The 26,934-nt window shown below is 62.0% G+C and overlaps 2 protein-coding genes across 3 annotated transcripts in view; both read left to right on the forward strand.

The window, feature by feature from the left end:
• The first annotated feature begins 7,233 nt into the window (after positions 1 to 7,233).
• Positions 7,234 to 19,891, forward strand: CCDC92B (coiled-coil domain containing 92B). The gene is made up of 4 exons (XM_064523515.1): positions 7,234 to 7,282; positions 14,582 to 14,735; positions 17,791 to 17,838; positions 19,392 to 19,891. Exons 1-4 carry the CDS (start codon positions 7,238 to 7,240, stop codon positions 19,889 to 19,891), a joined length of 747 nt encoding a protein of 248 aa, XP_064379585.1. The 5' UTR covers positions 7,234 to 7,237.
• A 2,913-nt stretch (positions 19,892 to 22,804) lies between these two features.
• CLUH (clustered mitochondria homolog) overlaps positions 22,805 to 26,934 on the forward strand; it is a 39,284-nt gene continuing 35,154 nt past the window's right edge. The window contains exon 1 of one of the 2 annotated variants that reach the window (XM_064523013.1): positions 22,805 to 22,989. In XM_064523013.1, the coding sequence (XP_064379083.1) occupies positions 22,875 to 22,989 (115 nt within the window). In that variant the 5' untranslated portion in view covers positions 22,805 to 22,874. Of the gene's footprint in view, positions 22,990 to 25,168; positions 25,233 to 26,934 lie in introns of those variants that run through there. The other variant, XM_026106534.2, reaches the window with a different exon arrangement.

A 26,934-nucleotide genomic window follows, 5' to 3' on the forward strand; every position in this document is an offset into this window, starting at 1 on the left:
AAGTCTGGACAAAGTATTACAGAGTCCTTTGGGAACCGCCTTTGGGAAGCAGAGGCAGAAGCTGGCTCCCGCCCCCATGTCCCCTTCCACCCTGCCTGACCCTGCGGACGCTCACCCGGCTCTCCCATGCGGTTCCCCAAATGCCGGTGCCGGGGATCACCCAGCGAAGGCAGGGGCTGGAGCTCGACGGTGGGATTTACCCCGCAGACGCTGATCTTGTTGCCTGTCATTGCTCGTCCTCAGAAATGAACAATCCAGCAGAATTTGCATACATGGTGTCTGTGAATGCCAAGATGAAAATCACGCTTGTAGAGACCCAGGGCTAAAACCTACCATCCGCCTGAGTCATGACTTCCACTTTGAAGTCCCTGGGAGCTGCTCGGTGTATTTCAGTTACAGACGGTGCACTGTGTTTAGAGAACAAATTGGAAGTGTATTTAGAATATATTCCAAGGAGCTCACTAACTCATGCTAAAAGTGGTTTCTCTGAAGTGATGTTCTGGGCCTAAATCCTAAATTTCTAACCTTTAAGAACATAGTTGCACAGCTCTGCATTTCCCAGTTGCTTCACACACAATGCATCAGCTTCATTTAAATTAAATAACACCAGTTCCTCAGGTAAGTACCTATTATTGGCAGTTGTGGCCTCCTATTCTTGCGGGACCCAAATACATCTGAAACTCATTAGTGCATTTATCCCAGCAGCCCCCTTGCTGGGAAGGAGAGTGATGCTCCGTCCATTTTGGCAAGCTGCTTTCTCAAGGTCGCGTAAGAGGACGTTAGTGGCAAAACCGGAGACTCAGCCAGGGGGTCCCGAAAACTGTAGGCGGTGACCTGTGCTCTGGAGGAGCCACCTTCTCTCTCAAATTATGGGCTGAAGACTGAAAAGAAACAACCTGCCCAAACAGGCTGCTGCCATCCAGCTGGCAGCGTCGCACTCTCCATGCCCCCACTCTCTTTTCAGTTTTAGGCCTGGCCCATCCTGAGACAAGGCAGCCGCGTTAGGGCACTTGCCCGGAAGGCTGGGAGCCCGCTCCGTAGGGAGAGAGGAGGCTCTCGCAGGGCTCTAGGCCGGTGGCCTTGTCCTGAGCACGTAGCTGGATGCTTCGGCTGAATTTGTCATCAGGAAATTGTTTATACTGAAATAATCAGATTTTAATGAGCCCAAGAGCAATGAGATCACATCTCCACGAGCCGCTGTTATCAGCTGCCTGCAGACTGCAGGAAACAACTCTGCAGTGGATTGATGTTTTTCATGATCGGAATCAGAGCTAAGGGCAGATATAAATAACTTGCTCTCCATTCCGCAAAGCCCGATGCCCATGCTTCATTTCATACCTGTAAGCACAAGAAGCGTTTCAGTCCCGGTGAGCCTGAGCTCATCCCTAGCTGCCCCCACACATCGTGGGGAGACATTCACCGCCCGCACTGCATCCCTAAAACCCCGGCCAGGGCTGCACGGAGGGGGTCCCCCACGCCCGGGACACCCATCGCTCACCCTTCGTCCTCCGCTCCTCGCCACTGCTCGGCTCTGGTGCGGGAGGTCACGGGCGGGTTCGCAGCGAGGGGCCCGTGCGGGGAACCTGGGGTCAGAGCCGTGCCAGAGGAGGGGATGCAGGACAGGACAAACCTCTCCTTTCTTCCCCTAAATCCTGGAAAATCACCCACCTCTACTTCAGCACATCTAAGCTTTTTGCAGGACTGGGAAATCTAAACAATAAAACCAACTTTTTATTTTGGAAAAAAAAATTAAGTTCTAAAACAATAGGAAATAAGAAAAATGGAGTGTTCACATAGCAAATATATACTGTATCTGGCATCTTTTCATTTGCTCCTTTGTGCTGCCAGAACCCTGTTGGTTTCAGCTGGGGTGTCCCTTCAGGGCCGGCACCCCGGAAAGAGCTTGTAAGATTTGGCCCATTATCTCCCAAACCTTGCCCAGTCCAACTGGCCCATTATCTCCCAAACTTTGCCCAGTCCAGCTGGCCCATTATCTCCCAAACCTTGCCCAGTCCAACTGGCCCATTATCTCCCAAACTTTGCCCAGTCCAGCTGGCCCATTATCTCCCAAACCTTGCCCAGTCCAGCTGGGCAGCACCGGGAGGGTGCGATCAGCCGCAGGAAGCCGCCTCTCCTGTCCTCCTCCCCCAGCACCGCTCAGGAGAACTGCATCCAGCCTCTTCGTGAGTTGTGCAAAGCAACGTCTCTTTGAAGAATGACAAATTGAATTACTTAGCTCAAGCAAATATCCCTGCGAGTCTCTGATATTTTCAAATCCCCATGGAAATGTTAAGCTAATGTTAAATTTATCAAAACCCTCTAGCTTTTAGCCCTGCACTACTTTAAGGAGCTTCCTATTACATTCTTCAAAGCAATTAAAAGACACATGCGTGCGCACACACACACTCTACAACTCAATTAGGCTGAAATATAATATTTGAGGCCAAGTTAAACTCACATTTTTTAAATTAAATGCAGAAATTCCCCTAATAAGTAATTTGGCGGGGAGGAAAAGCAGTGGTCCGAAAATATTCTATGTATTTGGTCTAGAAGGGCACCTGAAAGCATGCTTGGTGCAAGTGCATGCCTGCCTGCACACTTACTCTGGGAACAGAGGGGGTTTTCCAGTATTAGTTGCTTTTGGTATGAACTGATTAAACGCCTTCGTCTAACCAAAGCCTTGCTCTCAGAGGCTCATAGTCCTCAGCTCCTTCTACAGTCACTGGAAAGAGGGATAGATGTATATATATACATTCGCGTGTGACCCGAGCTGCTGTCTGGGTGCCTGTTGCTCTCCACCGGTGAGAAGGCAAGTGGCAGAGGACCATGGTCTTTACTTGCACTTCCTGCACAAACGTCTAAATCAGGCTGGAACGGCAAGGGACCTCGCTGTCAGAGGCAGGCCCCGAGCCAGGCCGCGGTTCGCAGCACGGCTTCTGCCGAGCTGCCTCCCCTCGCCTTCGTCCCCACCGTGGCAGCACGCCCCGGGTCCCGCACGGCCGGCCCTGTCCCTGCCCACGCCTCTCTCCGCGCTCGCAGCGCGTGCTGCCCCGGCTCTCGGGAGAAACCCCTTCACCAGGGGCTTCAGCTCGGGAAGTCTGCGCTGGCACCCAGCAAGCAAAGCCAGCCACCCACCGTCACCTGGGCTCGGTGCCAGGCCGCCCTTGAAAGCCGGCCTTGGCACACGGGTGTCTTTAGGGCGCTCGGCTGCTCGCTGCGTCTCACCGCGGGCCGAGAGCCGCCCGGTTCCTGCCTGCGCTTGAGCATCCCCCGCACCATCCCCCGGGCAAGGCCTGGCCCCCGCGCGGAGCGACACGGGGGAGGCCCCAGCGTCCAGGCAGGACGACGCCGGCCGTGCCCGGCACGGGAGCTGCCTTGCCGGGCGCCTGGGGCCGAGGCCATGCGCAGAGCGGAGGGTGCGCCAGGACCGGGCGCCGCCGCGATAACCGGGGCTGATGCCGCTAGAGGTCGGTGTCAGGTAAGGAACGCCGCACGCGCCAGACGGCCCGGCCTGTGTGCAGCTACTGCTGGCTGAGCTGCTATTAATAGCTAAAACACCTCTCCCAAATACCTTTAAATAGCTTAAATATCTGTTGTACTTCCTATAAGAGGGCTTCTAAAAAGAAAAAGAAGCCATGAGTCTCTGCAACAAAAACCAGCTGGGGGTGAGCAGTTTGGATGAGTCCAGCCGGAGCAACGCGGATTCCCAGGGCACGGCCCCGCCGCGCTCCGCGCTGGCAGCTGGGCTCTCTGGACGGCGGCTGTGGATCCCAGTCGTTTCAGTGCCTGCCTGAACGTCAGCCAAGTTCCAGCGAGCAGGATGCTAATGGCATCCTATTTCAGGCAGCACTGCAATCCGACGTCTCCTAACGTGCGCGTGACAGGCGAGGAGCAGGCCGGCTCTGCCTGCCGGGCTCTGGCGGGGCTGGTCCCGGGGCCGAGGAAAGCTTTGCGCAGAGAGCTGCTCACAGCACACTGTCTGCAGCAGAGACCCTGCAACTTCCCGGTGCTGAAATGGCACTTCCAGCCGTCTCTGACAGTTTGTTTTTATTACCTTCAAAGCCTGAAGGAGGAGAAAAGGTGTCAAAAGATTAAAGGCTGCCACACACTTATTAGAAGGTGTCTCAGCATAATTACTCGGGTATTCGCTGGCAGACGGCAGCGCACAACCAAGTTCATTAGCCTCCTCTGCTCTGAGGCGCAGGTTCCGTGCTAACACTGCTTAGAGGTAGGTTTCACTGTTACATTGATCACAGGCTGTCAGCGGAGCGGCTCCCGGCTCCCAGCGCGAGGAGGGGGACGGGGAAGGGTCACCGCGTAACCGCGGGTGCGGAAGATCAGTCACCGGAGGCATCAGCTAAGGGTCCTATCCCGGGCAAAAAAGCTGAGACGCAGCTCTCTCAGAGCTAAAAGCTGCCAGTTAAACCAGTTCACTACGTAATGGTGTGTGTGAGAGAGATGATTAGAATTATGTATTAATAGCATGTGTGCGCTGTCGCTGAATCCAAGCTGCTAGGTAATCACTACAGAGGCAACATGCTTTATCCAGATGCTATTCTGGGTGCAGAGGATGCATTGTATTCCACTGCCTTCCCTCTCTCCAGCGTGATCGTATCCTGGAGCGATGACCTCATTTAAAGAGGCAGCTGTCTGTCCCTGAACATCTGACCTTGATCATTTGCAGGCTTGTCTTTTAGTCATTGGAAAAATCAATGAAAAATGTACAAATCTGGTGAAACATGATGCACTCTGAAATCACCCTACACATTTCTACCCCTCCCCCTTACCTCTCTATCTTTAATTCACTGCTTCTGAAATAAGCTAAGTGTTAGGGGAAGTGAAAGTGAGACATTAAAACCAACACCCCCACAAAAACACGGCTAACTCTGCAGTGAGATGGACAAACGACATCTTGGCAAGCATTGATCTGATGATTACAGACTGGGGAGAGGTGATCCCAATGAGACAACACTTCTCTGAACAGGAAAGTCTTCACTCTCCTCATTCATACAAAAATCCATCACCTTCTAATAACTCGTCATTCCAGGAGGAACTCATTTTTTATGAGAAACCGGTTTAGAGGAGGTCCACACAGGAGCCAGCACGAATGGGTGAGTGTTAGGAAGCACCGAAGCTCTCAGATACACTTGCTGGGGCCTTAGGCAGAGATGTTTGCATAATTCATTGCAAATCAGGAACTTGCGTGTGCAAGTATGGATGTGCAGACCACTCACCTTTTCTCCCCGTTTGATGACTTCTATTTTAGTGTAAATGTAACTCGCTCTCCACAAAAGAGCCCTAATTCCAAGGCCAGCCTTCCTCTGCGAGCAGTCAGCGCCAAGCCACGCGGTGCCACGCCAGCTTCCATCGGGTAAAGAGCAATTGTCTGGCTGCTAAAACACAGGGATGTTACAAACCCGTCATATTACATCTAGACCATTTTCCTTCCCACCTAACTGCCCTGAGACACAAATCAAACTGCTTCCCATATTCTTTAATGCTTTGTATAACTTCAGTATTAGGTCAAAGGTCTGAAACCTCCAAGGGGGGCCACAGACAAGGAAAGACAAAAGGGTACCACAGGCAATACCCTGCAGGCCACCCAGGCCTGTCCAAGTGATGTTACACCCATTCACATGCTATTTGTGTGCTGTGCTATCTGCAAGTAATGGCAGGAAGAACACTGGAGACGGATACGCACAGAATAGCAGCAATTTTAATATGAGGATGACAGCACAATCCTGCTGAGCACCAGATTAGGAACACTGCAAACTCTGTAGAAGATTTTGGAACAAGAGGACTGAAGTCAGCAGCTGATCAGCAGACATGCAGGGAGGACTCTACCATTTCTCTCTGCTCCTTCACTGCAACGTGACACGGAACACGCCACTTCATCTAAGGCTCCGCTGGTGTAAAACAGACATGGGGAATCTTTGAAAGTGGAGTCCCAGCTGCTCTGGATATAAAAAATGAAAGGGCATGAAGAATTATTAACTACTGTCCCCTGACTATCTGAGTAAACAACCTTTCCTCATCACCTCTTTGACTATAGCTTCTGGGAAGCTTTTTTTTTTTTAATTCTTTCTACCCACTGACTTCTCACTGAAAATGTTACTGTCTCGCATTTAACTTGCCCTCCCACCTTGAACTGTGCTAACACTGAAAAGTCTGCAAGAGGTATAAACATGGTTCTTTTTCCAGCAGATGTTGAGTTCCCCAGCTTTTTGATCTGCTGCAAAATGGCTCCCTTTACTCAGGCACTAATCGGAGGCGGCTGTTGGGAAGCACTGGCTGCCCGGGACATTTTTGAGCATATTTCCGCGGCTGATGTTCTCAGGGGCTGCAGCTCACCCGGCCTGGCCTGCCTTCACCAGGGCATTTCCAGGACTCGGGCAGGCACGGGTGCCGGCACACAGGCAGGTTGGGCGCCACGAGCTCCACGCAGAAGCTGTAAGCAGGAGGGTCCCTGCGCAGACCCCGGGGAGGCAGCCGGGGGGAGCAACACCCGCGGTCCCCCGGAAGGGTCGGGCCGGGCCGAGCGCGGCGGCGGCAGCCGCAGCCCTGCGCGGGCGGGGGGGGGCGGGCGACCCTCAGCACCGCGGACAGCGCCCGCGGCCTTCAGCACCGCGGACAGCGCCGGTGGGGGGGGGGGCCGGGCGCGGGGCGGCCCCGGGGGAGAGGGGGCAGCCGAGCCCGGTCCCGGTGCGGGGGGGGCCCGGGGGAGCCGAGCCCAGTCCCGGTGCGGGGGGGGCCCGGGGGAGCCGAGCCCCCGGGAGGAGCCGAGCCGCGGTCCCGGTGCGGGGGGGCCCCGGGAGGAGCCGAGCCCGGTCCCGGTGCGGGGGAGCCGAGCCCCGGCGCTGGTGCGGGGGGGTCTCTGGAGGAGCTGAGTCCCGGTCCCGGTGCGGGGGGTCCCGGGGAGGAGCCGAGCCGCGGCCCCGGTGCCAGGGGTCCGCCCCACAGCGCGGGGAGCTCGGCGCGCCCCGGAGCTGCCGGCGCCGCCGGGTCCCGCGGGCGCCTGTCGCGGCCCCCGCCCGTAGCGGCCCCCGCCCGTAGCGGCCCGGCGCGGCGCCCCGGCGGAGCTCCCCAGTTCCGGTCACGTTGCCGCCTGTTTACGGCGCGGCTGCCGGCGGGCGGCGGCGGGGCCGGGCCGGGCGAGGCGGGGCCGCCGCAGGCAGCGCGGGCAGCGCGGGAGCCCGGCCCCGCCGCCCGGCCCGGCCCGGCCCGGCCCGGCCGCCCCATGAGGCCCAGCGGGCGCGCGGGGGAGCCCGGCCGCTCCCCCCAGGTAAGGGGCGGCGGCGGCGGCGGCGGCGGGCGGGCAGCGCGGGGGGAGCGGGGGCCGCGGGGCGCTGGGAGCTCGGGCCGCCGCCCGGGGGCTCCGGCAGACCCCTCCCCGCTGCGGGCGCGCGAGAGCCGGCGCAGACCCGGGGGGACGTGCAGCTGGGCTGCGGAGCGAGGGAGGGGGACAGCCGCGGTGAAGGGCCGGTCTGGCGCACGTACGGGGGGAACTTTTCCCCCAGAAGTTGCCTGGAGCCTTCTCGTAGGTTTTCTAGAAGTTGCTTTACTCTGCACACGGCCGTCGGTGGCTCGTCTCTTCTTTTGCGGTGGAAAAAGCAATTTAAAGTACAGCAAGGCTCTCTGCTTATTTCCACTGGTAGCTGCAGAGTTAAATATCTGTAGGACTCTGCTGGGGATGAGAAAGCTCTGCCACAAAATTTCCAAAGTGCAGGATCACACCGCGGGGATCACCCACTTAAGATTATGATTGATGCAAAATGTTGATTGCGGGCCAAATCCTGATCCTGACAGTGAGCTGAATCCATAGTTAATTCCACTGAAGCCAGCAGGAGAAAACACAGCCTTGCTTTCAGCAGTTGCAACCAAATGAAAAGCTTCGGCTTTGGCTATTAGTCAGCTTGTTGTGTTTAGAGAATTGCTAGAAAAGACAATAATTTATAATCAACATTTGTATTGATTTAGTCTTTAAATAGATGCTGGTAGATAATGAATAGCTAATAGGTCTTTGAGGGTAATTCTGCCTCTACTGAAATCAAGGAAGGTTTCCTCCTGACATTCCCAAGGCCAGGATTTCACGTCTGATTTCTATTCCTGGCATTGCCACTGTCTGTGACCTTCTGCAAGTTTCTTAGCTTTCCTCTGCCTTATTTTCCTCACCTTTAAGAAAAGATATCTGCTTCATGACATCATTGCAAAGTTTAATGTGCATGCTTTAATTCTTTGAGATCCAAAAATAAGGACCATCGGTTTCCATTATATCAGTGTTTATGCCTGCGTGTTTTAACATGGTGGAGAGGGGAGTCACTGCTGGCAACCACAGCAGGATGCATTTGTTACCTGTTTCTGCAAACTTTGTGCCCTGATTCCTGGTTAGTTTGCCATTTATAGAGGAAAATGATTATGTGAATAAGAACTGGATCTTGGTACTACAGTGTTTGTGCTGAGGTTGTATACATACAGAAATGTATCTGCCTTTGAAATGTAACATCAAGGAACTGAGGTTTTCCTGCATTGAAATTTGGGGTTCAGATTGGCATAAATAAGAACTTGAGTACAGTTTTACCTTGGAAGGACATTCTCAAACAAGCTGTCTGTGCAATGGAAATCAGTTCTTAGTAGACTTGAAATTAAATCAGTCGTTGTAGCTACTATTTAAAACAAGGTTGGTCGTTTCATTTGTTTTACAAGATTTCCCTGATAAACGGGGATGAAATTGCAAATCTCACTAGTGTTTGACAGTACGTTGCAACACTCAGCCGAGATCAGCACTCCCCAAGTGCTTTGCTCCAAGGGTGTTTTAGCCTCAAGTTGGAAAAGGAGTGAGAAAAAACCCTCGGTTTTGGCGGTGAGGGGCAGGCACACGGGAAGGCCTGGCGTTTACGGCCGTTGCCCCGACCGCCCAGCCTGGGAGATGGCGGGGAGCAGGGCCCCGAGGCGCTGCCTCGAGCGGGGCGCCAGCCCGCAGCCCAGCCTGGGGCGACCTCTGCCAGCAGAGGAACACGCAGAGTCAGGGCTTGCCGGGGGAGAGCTGAGGGCAGCAAGAAAGCCCTCTTTCCAGGGAACGGCTGTCTGGGGCCCGTTCTGGAGCCGCGTTCAGCTCCTCTACCTGGTGAGTAGCTCCACGTTTTCACGTTCACAGGGCTGCACTCGCAGTCTGACTCCCCTGTGAACCGTGTGCTCAGCAACCCAGAAACCTCCTCTGACTTATTTGGCACTTTACCAGTTAAGCTTTCACAGTCTCCCTGGGTAAACTCAGAGTTGAGGACTGAGGTATTAAAAGCACGTTTTAAAAGCTAGATATCTGGCCCCGAATGCCCTGTCCGGGAGGGAGTCCTGTGCTTGCAGCCTTGGCACGGTCTGCAAGGAAAGCTCCTCAAAAGCTCGGCGATGGAGCACCCAGTCCCCTGCGTGTCCTGGGACGTTCAAGTACCAGAGTGGTTAACTTTTAACATGGTGCCTATTTTGTGGCATCGCCAGCAAAACCCGGGGGTGCCTGGTAACCAGGGGAGATCCTGTCCCACATTCGGGGCTTTCTGGAAAGGAACTTCCAACCTCAAACCAGGGAGGTTTTAGCAAGCTCTGTAGAGCCAGGTGCAGCCTTTGCTGGCAAGGACAGTCCTTGAGCCCCTGATCTACTCAGCTCGCGTGCCAGTTTTTCAGTGGTGCAGATGCAGGTCTAGCGGAGCAGACTCCTCCAGCAGAAGGAGAGACGGCAGCCAAAGCTCTGCAGGGGGAAGGGCCCAGCGCAGACTAAGCATCTCCTCTGAATACAGGCAAAAATCACTGTTCAGCTGATGGTCGCTACCTTCTTCCCAGCTGTATGTATGCGGTCAGGAACTCAAGGGCACGGAGCATCCTTCAGGCGAAAGGGGAACATCACTTACCCTTGAATTATTTTGAATGAGGTTATTTCTCGGAATTGTTGCTGTTTTGAGGAGCTATATATGAGGTTACATAGTACACAGTCACTATGAAAGTTTCCCCCACAGTTGCTTTGGCAACTTAGAACTAGTGTGGGGGAAAAAAAAATAGCTAAAGCAGCAGGGGAGGGACCAGAGCAGGTTTATTTCCCCTCCCTGTTATTGCTTGATGCAGCCCAGCAATCCCTTCTGGGAGCTGCACTTACAAGGCTGGAGTGAGAGGAGCTGGTGCTTAGTATCCCTGAGAGCGATGACCCAAATCACCGCTTTGGCTCCCGTATCTGTGAAACGGGCAGAAGGTCCCTGCCTTGCTTCCCTGCGTGGCAGCGCGGTCGTCAGCGTTTGCTGGGTGCTCCGAAGCCCTCAGCACAGGGACCCTTGGCATCATTAGCTGGAAGATGCAATGGCTCCGTAAAGCGTTAAGTCAGCCAGCAGCAGCAGATAATCCTTATTAACTCCCCAAACCTCCCAAGTGATTTTGCAGTGTGACGTGTCCAAAGGCACTGCGTCAAACCAATGCTCAAAGCGCTGCTGCAATCTCCACTGGACTTCAAAAGCAATGGAGGAAGAAATCAGTTGCTGAGAACCAGGTTTTGAAACGCGTTAGGGCAGTGGACGGGCACCGCCTCAGCAAGGCAGTAGTTCATTCAGCGGGTTCCGGTAACGTTAGAAACACTCGAAGGGCTTAGAGATGCTGTTGAAACTTCATACCGAATTGCAGCTTCATTAACAGCTGTTGGCTCTTGCATCATTACTCGTAGCAGAGATGTCTGATAGCTACGAAGAGGAGCAGCACATTTGTTCTTTAACATGGAAACAGCCGGAGCTTGTGAGAGAGATGGCAGCCCTGCAGCACGCTGGTGACAGCACAGGCATGCCCATGCCTCCGGGCCACCGCGCGGGGCCCCCCCGGCCCCCTCTGCGCGGCACGCAAGCCATGGTAGAGACTTGCACAGCTCTGCTCTTTATAGGTGGGAAAATCGGTCCCAGCAGAATTAAGGCTTTCAAAAGCGTTAGGGCTCAGAGATCGGCACCCAGGCAAAGGGCCCCCGAGCCACTCGCGGGAGCATGAAGCACATTGCAGTATTTAAATTGCCTGGGGACCATATTCTGCTTCATGCCAGTTCCCAGCAACATTATTGTATTTACTTTAATAACTCTAGTTAGCACCCGGGTCTTACATGGCGCTTTGCGTCAGTAGATCAAGACACATTACCCGCGCGCTGCAGGCGCGGAAGCAGACAGGGTGACTTACCAGGTGCCGCGGAGCAGGACAGCGGTGGCCGGGGGGGGAGCAAATCTCTCGGTCCATGACCTGCGAGCAGGCCGCGGGGCCACCAAGTTCCCGCCGGCTGCAGTGAGGTTCCTTCCTGATTTATAGTGGAAGCGAAAAGAAAGCACGTAAGCCTGTTAGAGAGTTCGGACAACATGTGTTCTGCTGCAGACAGGATTCCTCTAATATCACTACCACAGGCCCGAGAGCTGCTTCAAGGGAAATGGTGAAAGGCACTTCGGATAGAAAAAGCAGATCCAAACCACTAAGTATTTTCCATAAGAGTCTTGAAAACTGTTTATTCCCGCACCTGCTTTTTTTTAAGCACACAGGCAATGCATTCAGGCATTTTATCTTCCAAATTAGAGACAAAAAACAGATCTCTGAATTCCAGAAAAAAAATCTTTGACTTTCTTTACAGCTTGATGTTTATCAACAAAACTATTTATTTGTAAATGGAAAACTGCATTGGTAGAATAGGGTAATTTTTCCACTTAAAAGGTGGGGAAAGGTTCGATGGAAAATTTTCAGCCATTTCTACTAAAGACATTTCAACTAGACTGAAAAAAGTGCTTGAAAATAGCACTGTGTATCCTCCAGGGCTTCATCCAACCTAGTTTCTGGTGTTTCCAGAGATGAGGTTCTACAGCTTCCCTAAAGAAGCTACTCCACAGCCCGACACGCTGCACTTCCACGCCTCTCCCCCCGCCCGCAGCCAGGGCTGGCAGAACGGTGCATTTGGCCCCCCGCTATGGTCTGGTTTGTTACCTGGTGTCTGTCACAGTCGGGGAATGCAACTCCCATAACTCACGTACTGGCACAAGTAAACATGTCCCCCCCCCACACACACACCTTTGATGAATTACCATCATTGCTGTCTCTGACACTGCGGAAGGAATGGCAGCTTTCTTGGAAGTTCCTAAGTTACAGACATTTAAACCTTGTCTGTTAATTAAGGTGTCATCAGGAAAGCAAAGATGACTTACAAGGCTTAAAAACTGTCATCTTGCAACTCAAAAAATGGGAATGATTAGGAAGTTAAGTCCAGAGCTAGATTCCCCCCCCCCCCCCCCCCCGATCCATTTTAAAATGCCCAACGCTGGGGGACTACATATGCCTTAAGGCTCCTGGAAGGGCTCATGACTTCTTTAAACAGAGCATCTGAATCCTAGGTTCAGGCAGGCAGGAACAAGGAGGCTGACTCAGGGTTAGTCTCACTTGCGGCTGGGGGTTGTTTTCACTTCCCCTGCCTTGTTCCGTGGGGAAGCTCTAGGCTGGTATGATCATACCTCCCCAAATAAGTACCTTAAACGAGAACCAGGACCTTTGCACCTGTTGCCTTAGTGCATCACATTGGCCCTTTTCTTGCTTTTCTGTAGCATTCAGGGGGAGAATGTCCACAGCATGTCATTCCCAGAAGAGCCGAGCCATCCTAAAACCAGTAATTCCATTATTTTGCCCCCAGGAATGGCTCCCAGGGGAAGAAAATAGCCCGTGACAACCCACCACGAATGCCAAAGCCACTTCACTTTACCCAGTTTTCTTACTTTAGGCTTCATCCAGGTTCCTGCAGCCTCGAAACCAGCTGCAGCCTTTAGCGAGAGCAGCACAGGCCCCGATCACCCCTCCCCGGGAGGGAAGGGACAGTCAGGACACCCAGATTCCCCGTGCACGCCTGGAGCCACGGCTTCGGTTCGACCCCCTCAAGAGAGAGCTGCGGGAGAACACAGTGTCCCTACATGTCTATTTATTTACTCGCCAGTTCAGCGTCTCCCCGGCTCTGCAGGAGCTGCCGCTGCTTCCGTCGGCGCTCCGGGCCCGGTGAGCCCGCTCCAGCGCTGCTCCCGGGCAGGGACGGCGGCCCCCGGCCCCGGGAGCTCCCCCAGCACCCAGCACCCAGCGGCGATTTGGGAAGCCCGGGTGCCGGGGAGGTGCACGGCTGTTTCCCAGAGAGCTCCCCGCACGCAAGCACCCCGGAGAGCAGAGGGGCCGAGCCCTTGCCGGGGGGTCATCCCCGGGAAGGCAGGGCCGGGGCGGGCGCGTGGAAGCACCCGGAGGCGGAGGCAGAGCGGGAGCAGGTGTGCGGCGGGGCCGGCCGGCCTGCGGGCACGGGGATGCGCGAGGGACCCCCGCCTCCCGCTTCCCCCCCCAGCGCCTGCGGCACGCGGGGACGGTGCCGTGGCCCCCCGGAAAGCGCCCGGGGTTGCCCTGGGAGGAGGTCGGGGTGCTGCCGCGGAGCAGGAGCACGGAGGCCTGATTTCAGGGCTTTCACAAGCCTTTGGAGGCTTTGGCAGGAGCAGAGCCTCGAACTGGGGGCCTTGCCAAGGCTGCTTACTTTGGAATCGAGCTTAAATGCAGTTTGGTTTGATTTTGGATACGGGAATTAGCTTTAAACGTACTACATTAAAGAACCAGGTGTGCTGTAAACATGAGCTAAAGTTTCTATAGAAAGAAAATAAAGTCAGACGTGGCTGAACGAAGAAACAGAAACAGCTTCCCGGTGACAGATTGATGCGCGCTGTCCTTTAGGCTCGCCGGCCAAAATCTTCCAGACCTTCCCTGCGGATTGCTGTAGATAAAACGTTTCCCTCCCCTCCGGGTTCCATGCAAGGAAGAAGGATGGTTTCCACATCCATAGGAAATGGTGTTTCCCAGGATCAGGGATCCTTTTGGGGTTATTTTTATCTCCGCGGCGCGGCGGCACAGGCAGGCAGCTCAGCAGCCGCTCTGCAGGAGCAACGAGCAGGCAGGGCCGCGCGAATTACAGCAAGGACGCTTCTTCTCCTGTACCACAGCGCGAATGTCCTCGCCGCGTAGCACCGACGGGGTTGCACTGAGCATATCACACTGCTTGCGTGTCAGCTCTTGCTGCGGGCGCTGCTTCCCCACGCGCGGTCCTGGAGCCGTAGCCGGGCTCGGTCCCGGCGCAGCTCCCGCCCGGGGGCCGCGGGGAGCGGGGAGCCGTCCTGTCCCGGGCGTGATCCTGCCCAGCCACGAAACCCATTTCCCAGGGCCACACGCGGAGAGCAGCTGCGCCGCGGCCGCGGAGGGGTCGCGCAGAGCCGTTGCTGCCCGGCCCGGGCGCGGGCTGGGACCGGAGCCAGCGCTGGGGGCCCGGGGGGGCCGGGGGGGCCCGGGGCAGCGCCGCGGTTTGGTGGCCGGTGCCCGGGGTCCCCCGCAGGGCAGCCCGCCCCGAGCGGAGCCGCTTCGCCCACGGCCCCGGCCCCGCGGGGAGGATGGACGGGGAGGGTGGGCGCCCGCCCCCCGCTCCGCCCGGGCACCGACGGGCTCTGCCTCTCGCCGGGGCTCGGGGCCGGTCCCGCTCCCCGCCCGGCTCACGCGTCCCGTCACGAGCCCCCTCCGCTCCCCGCAGGCCTGGACGGCGAGTCTCGTCGCGATGGAGACCGTGTCCCTGGAGCACCAGATCCAGAGCGTGCAGCGGCACATCGCCTTCCTGAAGAGGGAGCAGACGGAGCTGCTCCACGACCTGCACCTGGAGATCCTGCGCCTGCAGAAGCACTGCTCGGGTGAGCGGCCGCGGCACCGCGGGCAGCCGCTGCGAGTGCGAGCGCGGGCAAAGCCGCACGCCCGCCGCGAGCCCGGCGTCGCCTCCCTTCCCGCGGGCAGCGTGGCCTTTGCGGGCTCCGCGTTCGCCTCCCCGCGCCCGCCGGAGAGCAGCATCCCCGGGGCCTGCGCGGGGGGCTGCTCCGAGCCCCGGGGAGGCCTTTCCCGGAGGCCGGTGGCCCTGGGGCCGCGATGTGGCACCCGGACAGGGCGCGGGGCGTCTCGCTGCCGGCTCGGGCGCCCCGACACCCTCCCCGGGGCGCAGCCAGCGCGCGCAGCACGGCCGGGTCCCACCGCCCCGGGCTGGCCTCGGACACGCTCGTGGGCTCCCGGGCCGCCCTGTCTGCGGTCGCGTGTCCGTCCCGTGGCAGACCGTCACCGGCCGAAGGAAAGGGGAGAAATACAGGCACTGAGTAGCAGCCTGGTCCTGCCTTCTCCCGGCACAGCCTGCGCCCGCAGACCCATTTTGATCACTGAAGTGTGCAGCTAGTTCCTTACTTCTCCCACGTGGCAGTAGACGGAGGAAAGAAAAGGGGTTGAACTGCACCGATAACCCGGTGGGGACGGGGACGGGCTTTCCGTTACTGCTTTCCTTTCGCACGCGGAGGTCCGGGATTCCTTCCCCCCCGCCAGCCCGGCGGGAGCAGCTGGGCCCCGGCGCCCCGCGCGTCGCCCTCCTGCCCTGCCGTGCCGTCGAGCGGCCGAAGCAGCACCGCAGCAGCGGCATCGGGACGTCGCCCCTCCCGCGCCGCGCCGGGGAAGAGCCCGGCACGCCTTGCCCTGCCCGCGGCAGCCCCCCCCGGCCGAGAGCCACGCGGCCCCCGGGGCCGAGCACGTGCCGGTGCTGCGCGGGGCTCCGCGGGGAGGCAGGGAGGGGCCGGCAGACCCGGCACCGGCGCTCCCATCGCTGCCCCGCGCCTCCCTACCTGGGTTTAAGATGCGCCTGACAGCGGTTTGGTGCCGCGGCTGTTTTCTGCAGGCGCCGGGGCGGGCGGCGAGGAGCCGCTCGGGCGACTTCTGGCAGGGGCTTCCCGCCCGGCCCTGGTTTCGTGGCCCCGGGGCCGCAGCCCGGGGATGCGCACGGCGTTTCACGGGGGCAGGAGCCGGCTGGGTGCTCGACGGCGAAGGAAACCCACCCAGCGCCCGCGCGGGAGTCCCTCCCCGGACGGGAGCCCTGGTGACAGGGGGAAACAGGAGCCGCCAGCGCGGTGCAGGGACCCGGCCGGCTTTTGCTGCGGCCCCGGCCCCTTCGGCAGCCGGCCCGGAAAAGGTTTTGCGGGCAGACGAACGCGGCGGCGAGCAGCGCGGTGTGATCCGTGCATCGGAGCGGATCTCACGTTACGGGGGAAAGCCGGCTTTCCTCCCACGCCCATTTTCATCCGTGAGGCGTAAACACAGCAGAAATAGCAGCGGGTTCCTCCTGGCTCCTGTTTTCCTGCTGTTCCTGGAAGGGGAGCTCGGCTCTCGCGGCAGTAATCAGCACGTTCACCGCACGGGCACCGCTTCGGTCTGCACGGGCACCGCTTCGATCCGCCTCTGCGGCCTCTCCGATGCTCCGCGCCCGACGTCTCGGCTCCGGAGACGCGGCTGGGTCACTGCCGAGCTCCAGCGGGGCGGTCGGCAGCGCCGGGAGCTTCCCAGGAACGGCATCGCCTCCTCGGCCGCCGGCGCGCGCGGTGCAGCCTGGGCCGCGCTCCGCTGCGGGGGGGCGGCGGTGAGGAGTAGAGTCACCGCGAAAGCAGATTAAAAGAAAAATGTAGGGCAAAGATGATCCAGCTGAACTCGTTTGCAGGAAAAACGCTCCAAAACAAGGGAATGCTGCCGTCGTCCCCTCGCCTCTCCTCCCCTCGGTGCCCGTTGCGGCGCCCGGCCGGGCTGCTGCTGGCGCGTTGCCGGCTCGTCCCTGCAAAGGGCAGGAGCCATCAGCACGGCATGGCATGGCACGGCAGGGCAGGGCACGGCAGGGCACAGCAGGGCAGGACACGGCAGGGCAGGGCACAGCAGGACACGGCATGGCAGGGCACGGCAGGGCACGGCGGAGCAGCCTCTCCCTGCACGCCTGCCCAGGCGGTGGGCACACACCGGCCACCCGATGCCGGCGGCTGCTCCGTCTCCGAGGGCCGGCTCCTCCCGGCTCCTCCCGGCTCCTCCCGGCTCCACGGCCGACTCGGCAGTCCGCGCTGCGAGGGCGGGAGCACAAGGGCTCCGCGGGCTGGTTCAGCACGAGGCCGGCTGCGGAGCACCTTTCCCCCAGCAAGCCCGGAGCTGCAGCACCAGCAGCAGCGAGCTCTGCGTTCGCGTTTCCCGCTGACGGGAAAGGCACCAGGACAGAGGCCGTGCGCGGGGTCGCGGCTGCCAGGGGACGTGAAGAGGCCGGGGGAGATTTGCTTTGCCGTTGTTCAAAACAGTAAATGTATCTGCACCCCCAGAAACGCACGTTCCGGGGCCCAACCGAGAACGCTATGCTGCCAGAAATCCCGCTGCGTGTCACCCCTGCCCGTCCTGCCGGTCACCACTCCGGGGTCCGGGTCCCCGGCAGCAGCCCCGCGTGCCCCGCAGGGACAGGGACAGGGGCAGGGGCAGCACGGGGGCAGGGGCAGCACAGGGGCAGCACAGGGGCAGGGACAGGGGCAGGGGCAGGGGCAGCACGGGGGCAGGGGCAGGGGCAGGGGCAGGGGCAGCACGGGGGCAGGGGCAGGGGCAGGGGCAGCACAGGGGCAGGGACAGGGGCAGGGGCAGCACAGGGACAGGGGCAGCACAGGGGCAGGGGCAGCACAGGGGCAGCACAGGGGCAGGGGCAGCACAGGGGCAGGGGCAGGGGCAGGGGCAGGGGCAGCACAGGGGCAGGGGCAGCACGGGGGCAGGGGCAGCACAGGGACAGGGACAGGGGCAGGGGCAGCACAGGGGCAGGGGCAGGGACAGGGGCAGCACAGGGGCAGCACAGGGGCAGGGGCAGGGGCAGGGGCAGGGGCAGGGCAGGGATGCTGCGCTCTGACCGCCGCCTGGTCTCTCTTGCAGAGCTGACGCGCGACCTGGAAATCAAGGAGCTGGAAGCCCGCCAGCAAGGTAGGGTCGGGAGCCCCCCGGGCGGCTGGGCAGCGCTGGGCGGGCGGCGGGGTCCGGTGTCCCCGGGCGTCCCTGGTGTCCCCCGGCCCTCGGGCGCGGGCGGGTGAGGGCGGCGGCTGCAGCGGGGCAGGCGAGGCGGATGTGCTGGGCGTAATCCACAGTCGTTAAGCAGCGATCAACGGCCCCGGATGCCTGCACAGCCCCGCAGCACAGCGGGCTCTGCATTTCAAAGGGAGCATCCATAAGGTTTGCTGCCTCCGGCCTCTCACCCAGGCCCCGGGCGCAGGCGGCAGCTTGCAAATCCCAGAGCCCCGGCAAAAGCAAACAGGGAGGTTATCAGCTTCGCCCGCCCCGAGCTCCCCTCCCCTATCCCAGCCATCCTGATTGCAATCAAGAGGCTGATTCGCAAAATCACCCACCGCTCTGCCTGCAGCAATCAGTTTTGTCCACAAAACAATCTTCCGCATTCCAAAATAAGGGGGGTGGGGGGGGTCCCGGTGCATGAAAGAGCACCGGCAAGCTCCGGGCAGGATCCCTGCGGCCTGGGAGCAGAGCCACGGCCCAGCCAGGGAGCCCCTCGCACCCGGCCCGGCTTCTCCTGGCGCGACCCGTGGCCGCTGCTCCTGCGGCGAGGGCCCTGGAGCTGCTCCGGGGCGCCTCTGCCCTGCGAAGCCCCGGCACGGCCCGTCGCTGTCAGCGCGCAGCTCCTCGGTCCTCTCCCTCGGACGCTGCTCCCGCGGTGGTGCCGTTATCCAGAGGCCCATGGAGCCGCTGCCCTGCCGTAAAGCCTGCGCACACGCGTGCGCACACACCTGCAAGCACGCATGCACACGCATGCACACACACACACGTGCATGCACACACACCTGCAAGCATGCACACACACACACACCTGCGCACACACACCTGCGCACACACCTGCAAAGCCGCGTGCAGCCCGTTGTGCCCTGCCCACAGCCCTGACCCCGGGCAGCGCCCGCCGGGCTGGCGCCGAGCCGGCTGCGTTGGGCAACCCGCGGGGCTGCGGACTCCGACCCCGGTGCCGGTGAGCGCCCGAGCCTGCCAGCACGTGGGGACGCAGGGACGCAGGGACGCAGGGATGCAGGGACGCAGGGACGCAGGGACGCAGGGCGGGCCGGCCCGGGGGGCGCAGAGCCGGTCCTGCGGCAGCGGCCGGCAGAGGATGCCCGGGAGCACCCTTGGATGCCTCGCTGGGCGGCAGCGGCTGCCCCAGCCCCGCGTTCGGCCCCTCTGCAGCCGGCGCGGGGTGCGAGCGCGTCCGCTGCCCAACGGGGCAGGGCCCGGTCGGGGCGGCGTGGGAGGACCGCCGCTCAACGCCCCTCGCGTGGCAGCTGCCCTCGGCAGCGCGTTACGGAGCGTCCTCCTTCCGCGGAGGAGACTTCAGTCGGGCGGCCGCGGAGCCGTCGCAAAGCGTGCCGCGCGGAGCGGCGGCCGCCCAAAGGGAGCCCCAGGCGCCCGGGCGCGTGCCGCGAAGGCGCCGGCTGCCGTGGGGCGCCCGGAGCCCCCTGACGCCGCGCTCGCCTCTCCCGCAGCCGCCCTGGACCGGGAGCTGGAGCGGCGGTGCCGGGCGCTGGAGGGGCGGCTGCAGCAGCAGGAGCGGGCCAACGCGGCGCTGCGGCGGGAGCTGCGGCGCAGGGAGAGGGCGGTGGCGGCTCTGCGCTGCAGCCTGCGCGGCCGGGAGCGCGCCTGCCTCCAGGAGCTCGCCCGCCGCCGCCGCCGCGCCGCCGCCCTCGACGCCCAGCTGCAGCGGCAGGCCCGCGCCGCCGCCTGCCTCTCGCTGCAGCTGCACCACGCCGCCGCCGCCGCCGCCCCCCGGCCGCCCCCCGAGCCCGCCGCCCCCCGGGGCCCGCCCCGCCGCCGCGGCCCCCGGCAGGACCCCCCCGCGACGCCGACGCCGGACGAGCCCGACGCCATGCCCGACCCCGCGCTCTTCCTCGGCGCGGCGCGGCGGCGGCCGGCGGCCCGCGGCTCGGCCCCCGCTGCCCCCCCGGGCGAGCGGCAGGGCTCGGGCCCCCGCCGGCAGCGGCCGTGAGCACCGCGGGGCCGCGCGTGCCGCCGCGCGGGGGGCAGGACGCTGTGTCCCCCGTGCCCGTGCCGCGGGGGCCGGGCGCTCCGGGGATGCTGGCGATGCGGGTGCCCAAGCCCGGGGTGGCCGGAGCAGCTCCTGACCCTGCCCCGGCGTGGGAAGCGCTGCAGCCCGCGGCACCCCGAGCCAAGCCCGTCCAGCCCCACGGCCCCGAGCCAAGCCCGTCCAGCCCCACGGCGCTGAGCCAAGCCCGTCCAGCCCCACGGCCCCGAGCCAAGCCCGTCCAGCCCCATGGCCACCACACCAAGCCCGTCCAGCCCCACAGAGCCATGCCAAGCCCTTCCAGCCCCATGGCCACTGCACCAAGCCCTTCCAGCCCCACAGAGCCATGCCAAGCCCTTCCAGCCCCACGGCCCCGAGCCAAGCCCATCCAGCCCCACGGCCCCAAGCCAAGCCCGTCCAGCCCCATGGCCACCACACCAAGCCCGTCCAGCCCCACAGAGCCATGCCAAGCCCTTCCAGCCCCATGGCCACTGCACCAAGCCCTTCCAGCCCCACGGCACCATGTTAAGCCCTTCCAGCCCCACGGCACCATGTTAAGCCCTTCCAGCCCCACAGAGCCGTGTTAAGCCCTTCCAGCCCCACAGCGCCTCACCAAGCCCTCCCAGCCCCATAGCCACCAAGCCAAGCCCTCCCAGCCCCACGGCACCACGCTGGGCTGCCAGAGCAGTGCCAGGTGCCGGGAGAGGCCGGGAGCCGGGACTGGGGCAGCGCCCGGCCCCGCTGCTGCGGTGCCCCACGGAGCTGCCGCTCGTCCGGCCCGAAGGGATCCGGCGCTTGGGGAGACGCCCCGGGGCGACGAGCACCGCGGAGGGGCAGGGGGGCGGCGGGGGGCAGCTCCCTGGGGACCGCTCGGCTTCTCCCCTGCCTTTCGAGGCACATGGTCCCCGGCTGCATTGCCGGGCGCCTGCCCATCCCCGCGGCGTCGCGCCAGCCCCGGGGCCGCCTGCACAGCGCTCCCGCAGCCAGATGCGTCTATTTTTGTAGCTCGATGTCCATACGCCCCATTCACACGCCGCTGGGTCCCGGGCAGCCCCGCGGGGCCGGAGCCGAACAGCAGCCTCGCCCGCGGGGCAGAGAGCAGCCGCCGCACCGCTCCGGCCCCCGAGGCGGGGAGACCGCGGGAGGCGCAGGCGAAGCCACGGTGCAGCCCCGTCCCCGTCCCCGTCCCCGTCCCCGTCCCCGTGCCCCGCGAGCCGGCTCCTCCCGACCATCCCGATAAACCGCCCGCGCTGCGTTTTTACTGTAGCCCCCGATCAAACTGTCGGTTCACGACCAACCCGGACATTTAAGCACAGGGAGGAGGCGCTTGACGTCCCCGCGTGTAAATAGCGGCCCAGCCACCATCACCCTCGCGCGTGCAGCACGCGGCCCCGCGCTGCAGGACCCGGCCGGCCCCACCAGCGATTGCCGATGTGGTCAGGAGCTGGTCCTGGAGCCCATCCCGGAGCTGGTCCCGGAGCTGGTCCTGGAGCTGGTCCCGGAGCCCATCCCGGAGCCCATCCCGGAGCTCACGCCGGGCGCCCTCGCACAAGTGCGTACACCCCCCCCCCCCATTTTAAAGGGAAGCGCTGTACCGTTGAAATAGAGATTATGTTGAAATAAAGTATTTTAATCTTTGTACTTACATACCGTGGCCAGACATCGCGGCCTCCAGGGGACCGGGGGTGGAGCGGGGGCCGCGCTTCGAGGCGGCTTGGGGCCTCATCCCATCCCCATCCCATCCTCAACCCCATCCTGTCCCCATCCTGTCCCCATCCCGTCCCCATCCTATCCCCGTCCCCATCTCTCCGGGCTCCAAAGCACCGCTCCGGCGGGGCCGGGCGCAGTCCCCAGCGGGGGGGGGGGGGGGGGCACCAGGCTGTGCCACACCGCAGCAGATCCCCGCGTTTCCCCCCGGCCCCCGTTTGCTTCGGGCTTTGCGCTTCCCCCGGGGCTTTCCGCAGGGCGTCCCCACCCCGGGGCCCGGCGCCGTCCCCCCGAAGCCGCTGCAGCGCGGCTCCCTCCCAACAACGCGCCCACGTCGCTGCGGCCGCGCACCGCCGGCCCTGGGAGCCCCCGGCCCTGCCGCCCGCCGCGCTGCCCGAGCGGCCGTGAGCAGGCGGCACCGGCGGGGACCCGCACCCCCGCTGCCCCACGCCACGGCCCTCACCGAGACCTGCAGCACCGTGCACACCATGCAGCACCACGTGCGCCGCGCAGCTGTTACCCAACACGTGCAGCACCGTGCACACCATGCAGCACCACATGCACCGTGCAGCTGTCACCTGACACGTGCAGCACTGTGCACACCGCGCAGCACCATGCACACCACGCAGCTGTCCCCCAAGACCTGCAGCACCGTGCACACCGCGCAGCTCTGCAGCGCTGTCACCCGAGCTGTGCAGCACCGTGCACACCGCGCAGCACCATGCACACTGTGCAGCACCACATGCACCACGCAGCTGCCAGCCGAGACCTGCAGCACCGTGCACACTGCGCCCTGGCCACGCACCTCCTGCGAGGCCCACGGGGGACCCGCCTTGCCTGCCCTCTCGCTCTGCACGCTGGTGGCCTGCCCCAGGCCGAGCACAGGGCTTGCACCGGGCCGAGCACGGGCCCTGCCCCAGGCCGAGCACAGGGCTTGCACCAAGCTCTGCACAGGGCTTGCACCGGGCCGAGCACGGGCCCTGCCCCAGGCCGAGCACGCGGCCAGCACCCAGGCGGCGCCCGGTGCTGCAGCCCGGCAGCGGCCGTGCCCGGGGCGGCGCTCGGCGCTGCGCACGGCGGGGCCGGGCCGGGGCGCTCGCTGCCCGCGCCTGCCCCTTTAAGGCGCTGCGGCGCGGCGCGGCGCGCGGAGGTTGGTCCCTGGCGGCGCGCCGTAGCGCGGGCCCTACGTGGGCGGTGACGGCGGCGTCCGGGCGCGGCGTCCGGGCGGAGCGGCGCCGCCATGGTCATGAAAGCGGACGAGATGCCGCCGGCCGCCGCGCAGGGCGCCGCGCACCCGCACCCGCCGACGGGGCCGCGCGCCGCCGGAAGGCCGCCGCCCGCCGAGCAGCGCCCCGGTAAGGCGGCGGGGCCGGGCCGGGCCGGGCCGGGGGCTGGGGAGGAGGAGGAGGAGGAGGCGGAGGAGGCCGCGCGGCGGCGGCGGGCGGGGGGCGGCGCGGAGCAGAGCGGAGCCGGGCCCCCCCCCCCCCGCACCCCCCGGCCGCGGCCCCCCCGGCGGAGCGGAGCGGAGCGGAGCGGCGCGGAGCGGCGGCCCGGCCCGGCCCCGGCGCGCTGAAGGTGACCTTCACGGCGCGGCCTGCGCGGGGGGCGGCGCGGGAGGCGCCCGGCGCCCTGGGTCCCGCCTGCCCCCCCGGCAGCGGCCGGTGCGCGGGGCCGCGGGCCGCTCTTCCCCCCCCCGCTCCGCCCGGGGAGGCGTCTCGGGGCCGCGAGTCCCGCCAGCCGCGTGCTGCGCCCGCCTGCGCGGCCTGGCCGTGCCCTGGCAGCGTAACGTGCGTCTGTGCCGCGGGCGAAACCCCCGACCCGCCCCGGGGAGGGCAGGGCCCGGGGAGGCCTCAGCTGGAGGCCGCGCGTCTCAACTGGCGGCTTGTCGGGTTGAACTGGAGCGGCTCGGGCCGCAGCCTCGTGCCCCGGCCTGTCCCCCCGTCCGGCTGGGGTCCGAGCCCGTAGCCGCGCTCGGGGGCCGACGGCTGCCCGGTGGCTTCAGTTCTGCTGGGCTTCGCTGTGTTTTATCCTCGAGAGCTCGCAGCTCTGAGCACCGATCTCCGACTTGACCTTTTCCTCTGGTCTTTAACACGCAAGGAGAAAGGTAAAAGCGGTGAGCTGGGTGGATGGCCTTCCTCGCTGAGGAAGACGTCTGCATCCTCCGAGCAAGTGCCCTGTCGCTCGCTCGCTCCCTGCCTCCCTCCCCTGCTTTGCAAGTCACGAGGTGAATTTTTGAAGTTTGCCACTTAAACCAAAGTTCGTCGGCGTTTGGCGGCCGAGCGGGCTGGAAGCAGTCCAAGTGTGCGGGGAGGCCGTGTCGAAAGCTCCCCCTGCCCCCTCCCGCCCTTTTTTTTTTTTTTAAGGGTGTCACGTTTCCTCTTCCAATAACTAGGTTAAAAAGTTACCCTGTGTAATGCAGCCTTTCAGAGTGTAAGCTGGCTGCTGGGGGAGGGAGGGAGGAGGAGAAATCCTCCCCGTGTTTTAGCCTTGCTCAGTTGGCTGGGCACCTCGTGGGAGCTGGGGGCAGGGAAGAGGAAGGCTCTTGCGTTTTCTCCCAGCGTCAGGTTGAGGCCAGTACTAGCAGCTGAAAATATCTGTTTCATCTGCTGCCTATCACAACCTCTTGCCACATCCCTCCCACGCAGGAATGCTGCCGTCGCGGTGGAAACGGCGCGAGTCAGCCGGAGCTGGCGCTGAGCGCTGGGAGCTCCTGCTTCCCAGGCCTCCCCTTCTCCTGGGGAAAAGCAGCGCCTTGCTCCCCTGCTCCCCTCGCTGTGTTTCCCTCTCGTGCAGCACCAGTCTCTGAAGTGTTACCGAGGAGAAAGTTGGTGTAACTTTGAGCTGGGCATATCTTGAACGGCATTTAGCTGATGAAATACACTTTCGTCTTTCCTGCTAGACGCCAGGACTGGGGGGTTATTTTCTCCACCCGTTAAAAGGCAAGAGCACTGGCCACCGCTTCTCCTCCACCTCCGGTCAGATTAAAGTGTGAGGTTGCTTCGTTGCTCTGGGTGCAGAAAGATGCAAAAACATGAACGGTCTGGGATCCCATAACGCTCCCCAGCGAGGGCACTTCGGGGTTCAGCTGCCATTCCTGCTAACCAGCACAAGGTCGAGAGACAGTAACTGTGTGCAGCGTTTCTTGGATTGCAGTTGTTCCTGCGGCTGTCGCTGCCCTAGGGAAGGTTTGTCTTGCGTGCAGCTCTAGCAGCGCTCCTAGTCGGTGTAAAACGAGTGCTCCTCCTCCCTGCCTTCCCCCGAGCTTGGCTTTTGCTAGCTAGGTCCCTCTTCCCCGTTACAATTGGCCGGTGCATTCAGACGAGCCTTCTGCTCCAGCCCAGGGCGAAGGGAGGTATTAATGGAAAACTGGTGTGGAGGCGAGTGTGGTTGTACATTAGTAACAAGGTCAGAGAGGCTGGTTCTTAATCTCGGGAACCGCTACCGCTGTCTGCCGCCTGACCTTGGAGGCTCTTCGTGCTTTGGAAGGGGCTGAATTGCTGGCAGCTGGCTCTTTCTTTTTTTTTACACAGTTGTAACAGTCCTGAGGGGGGAGAATTGGAGGAATATTGTGCAAGAGAAATCTGATCATCGCTGCAAGGTTAGAAAAGGGAAAGGAGCGTGATAAATGCGGTGTGCGCGGCAGGACGGGGGTGGGGGCCCGGGAGGCCGGCTGGGAGCGGTCCTCCTTGTGGCATAGCCACAGCCGAGCTCCCATCAGAAGACCTCGAAGTTCATTGCTCTGCCCCAGCAACCTCGCTGGTGGTTTCCTGGCTGAAAACTGGAAGTACGTAGGTCAGGAACGTGCGCCTAGATAAATCCACCAGCAGACGCACAACTGCCTTGTACGCAGTAGGAACAACTTTGCATTGGAGAGCGCCGTGTTTGTCTTGATCACCTGTAAACGCCGAAGCTTGGCCCTGATCCCTCTCCAAGTACAGCTTTCCAGTACTCCATGTGCAACCAATAGAAGACGACGTAAGAAAGTACTGGAGAGTTATTTCCAGAAGCTGTAAAGGTCTGAAGTTCATTACTTTTATTTGCTTTTGAGAAATAAAACCCGTCCACAAAGGGTAGTACTTGGACAGAGTGAGTGATTAAAAACGAGGCATGGCTCTTCCCTCGGTGGTGGCGGCTGTGGGTTTTGGAAGCGGGTCAGGTTTTCCCCCGTGCTCCCTCCGAGCTGCCTCCCCGGCAGCAGTGTTGAAGCACCTGCGCGCAGGCAGGTTTAGGGGGTGGCTTCAGTGGAGGGTCCCCCAGAAGGGTCCGAAGTGGCTGGGGGCTTCTGACAGCAGGAGACAAGGCTCCAAAGGCCTCACTCGTGGTGTCCGCGGCACTAGCGAGGGCAGGGTGCGAGGGGAAGCCCGCGGAGCAGCGTAGCTCCGGGCCTTTCCTGCACGTATCTGCCTCCCTGCGTAGGTCCGGTCACTGCTGGCTTGGGCCTGCATCGGGCCGGGAGCTCCTGTCTGTGATCCGCTTCCAGGGCGGCAAGACTGGCTAAATGTTAGCGTCAGTCCTGACCCGCAGCCCGTGCGTGGTGGATGCGGCAGGGCTCGCACACGTGCGTAGCGCGCCCGAGCTTTCCATTGCGTTCTCCTTTTCTAGTGTCGGTCTGGCATGAGCGGTTATCTGGCACTGGTTCTTGACAAACCTGCAGAGACGCACTGGCACAGCTGACAAACCTATCTTTGGGTGGGGAAATAGGTCTGCAAGCGCAGAAATAAAGTCTGTTCCTGAGCTGACGAATGAACTGCTGTGTCTTGTTCAATTCTCCTTTCCTTGACCAGCCCTGAGGGGAAAATCCAGTGAGGCAGTCCAGTCAGAGAGAGATTCGTCTCCAAGTGATACTAGAGTAACGGCGCTTAAAAAAAAATTGTTTTTGTAGTTTGTACTTCCCTCTCCTTTAGAGAAAAAAGCTACATCGGAAGCCTGTGAAACTGCAGGCTCTCGGGAGTTTCTGTCGTTGCTAGCCAGCAAAGTAGAACTGCGGGTTCGGGACTCTGGCGTTCCCTAGGCCTGCTGCAAGTTGCTCCTTGGCAGGCCGGTACGAGCCCTCCTTGGCAGGCCGGTACGAGCCCCCTTACCAGGCCGCAGTGCTTAACCGAGTGCGGTGCCAGCTGGACGAGAGGGGAAATGGCAGCGCAGACGTAACCAGCGCGCTGGTGCAGCGTCTCGGAGCAGAGGTGCTGGCCTGTCTCCTGGGGCGACGCGTGGCCCGGCGGCATCCCGGCGCTGCTGGCTAGCCCGGGCGTACGCGCCGCAGGGCGCAGCGAGCGGCGGGAGCTGCCGGAGGCGTTGCCGGC

Source organism: Dromaius novaehollandiae, chromosome 19, assembly GCF_036370855.1.
Source record: "Dromaius novaehollandiae isolate bDroNov1 chromosome 19, bDroNov1.hap1, whole genome shotgun sequence".
Taxonomy (NCBI): Eukaryota; Metazoa; Chordata; class Aves; order Casuariiformes; family Dromaiidae; genus Dromaius; species Dromaius novaehollandiae.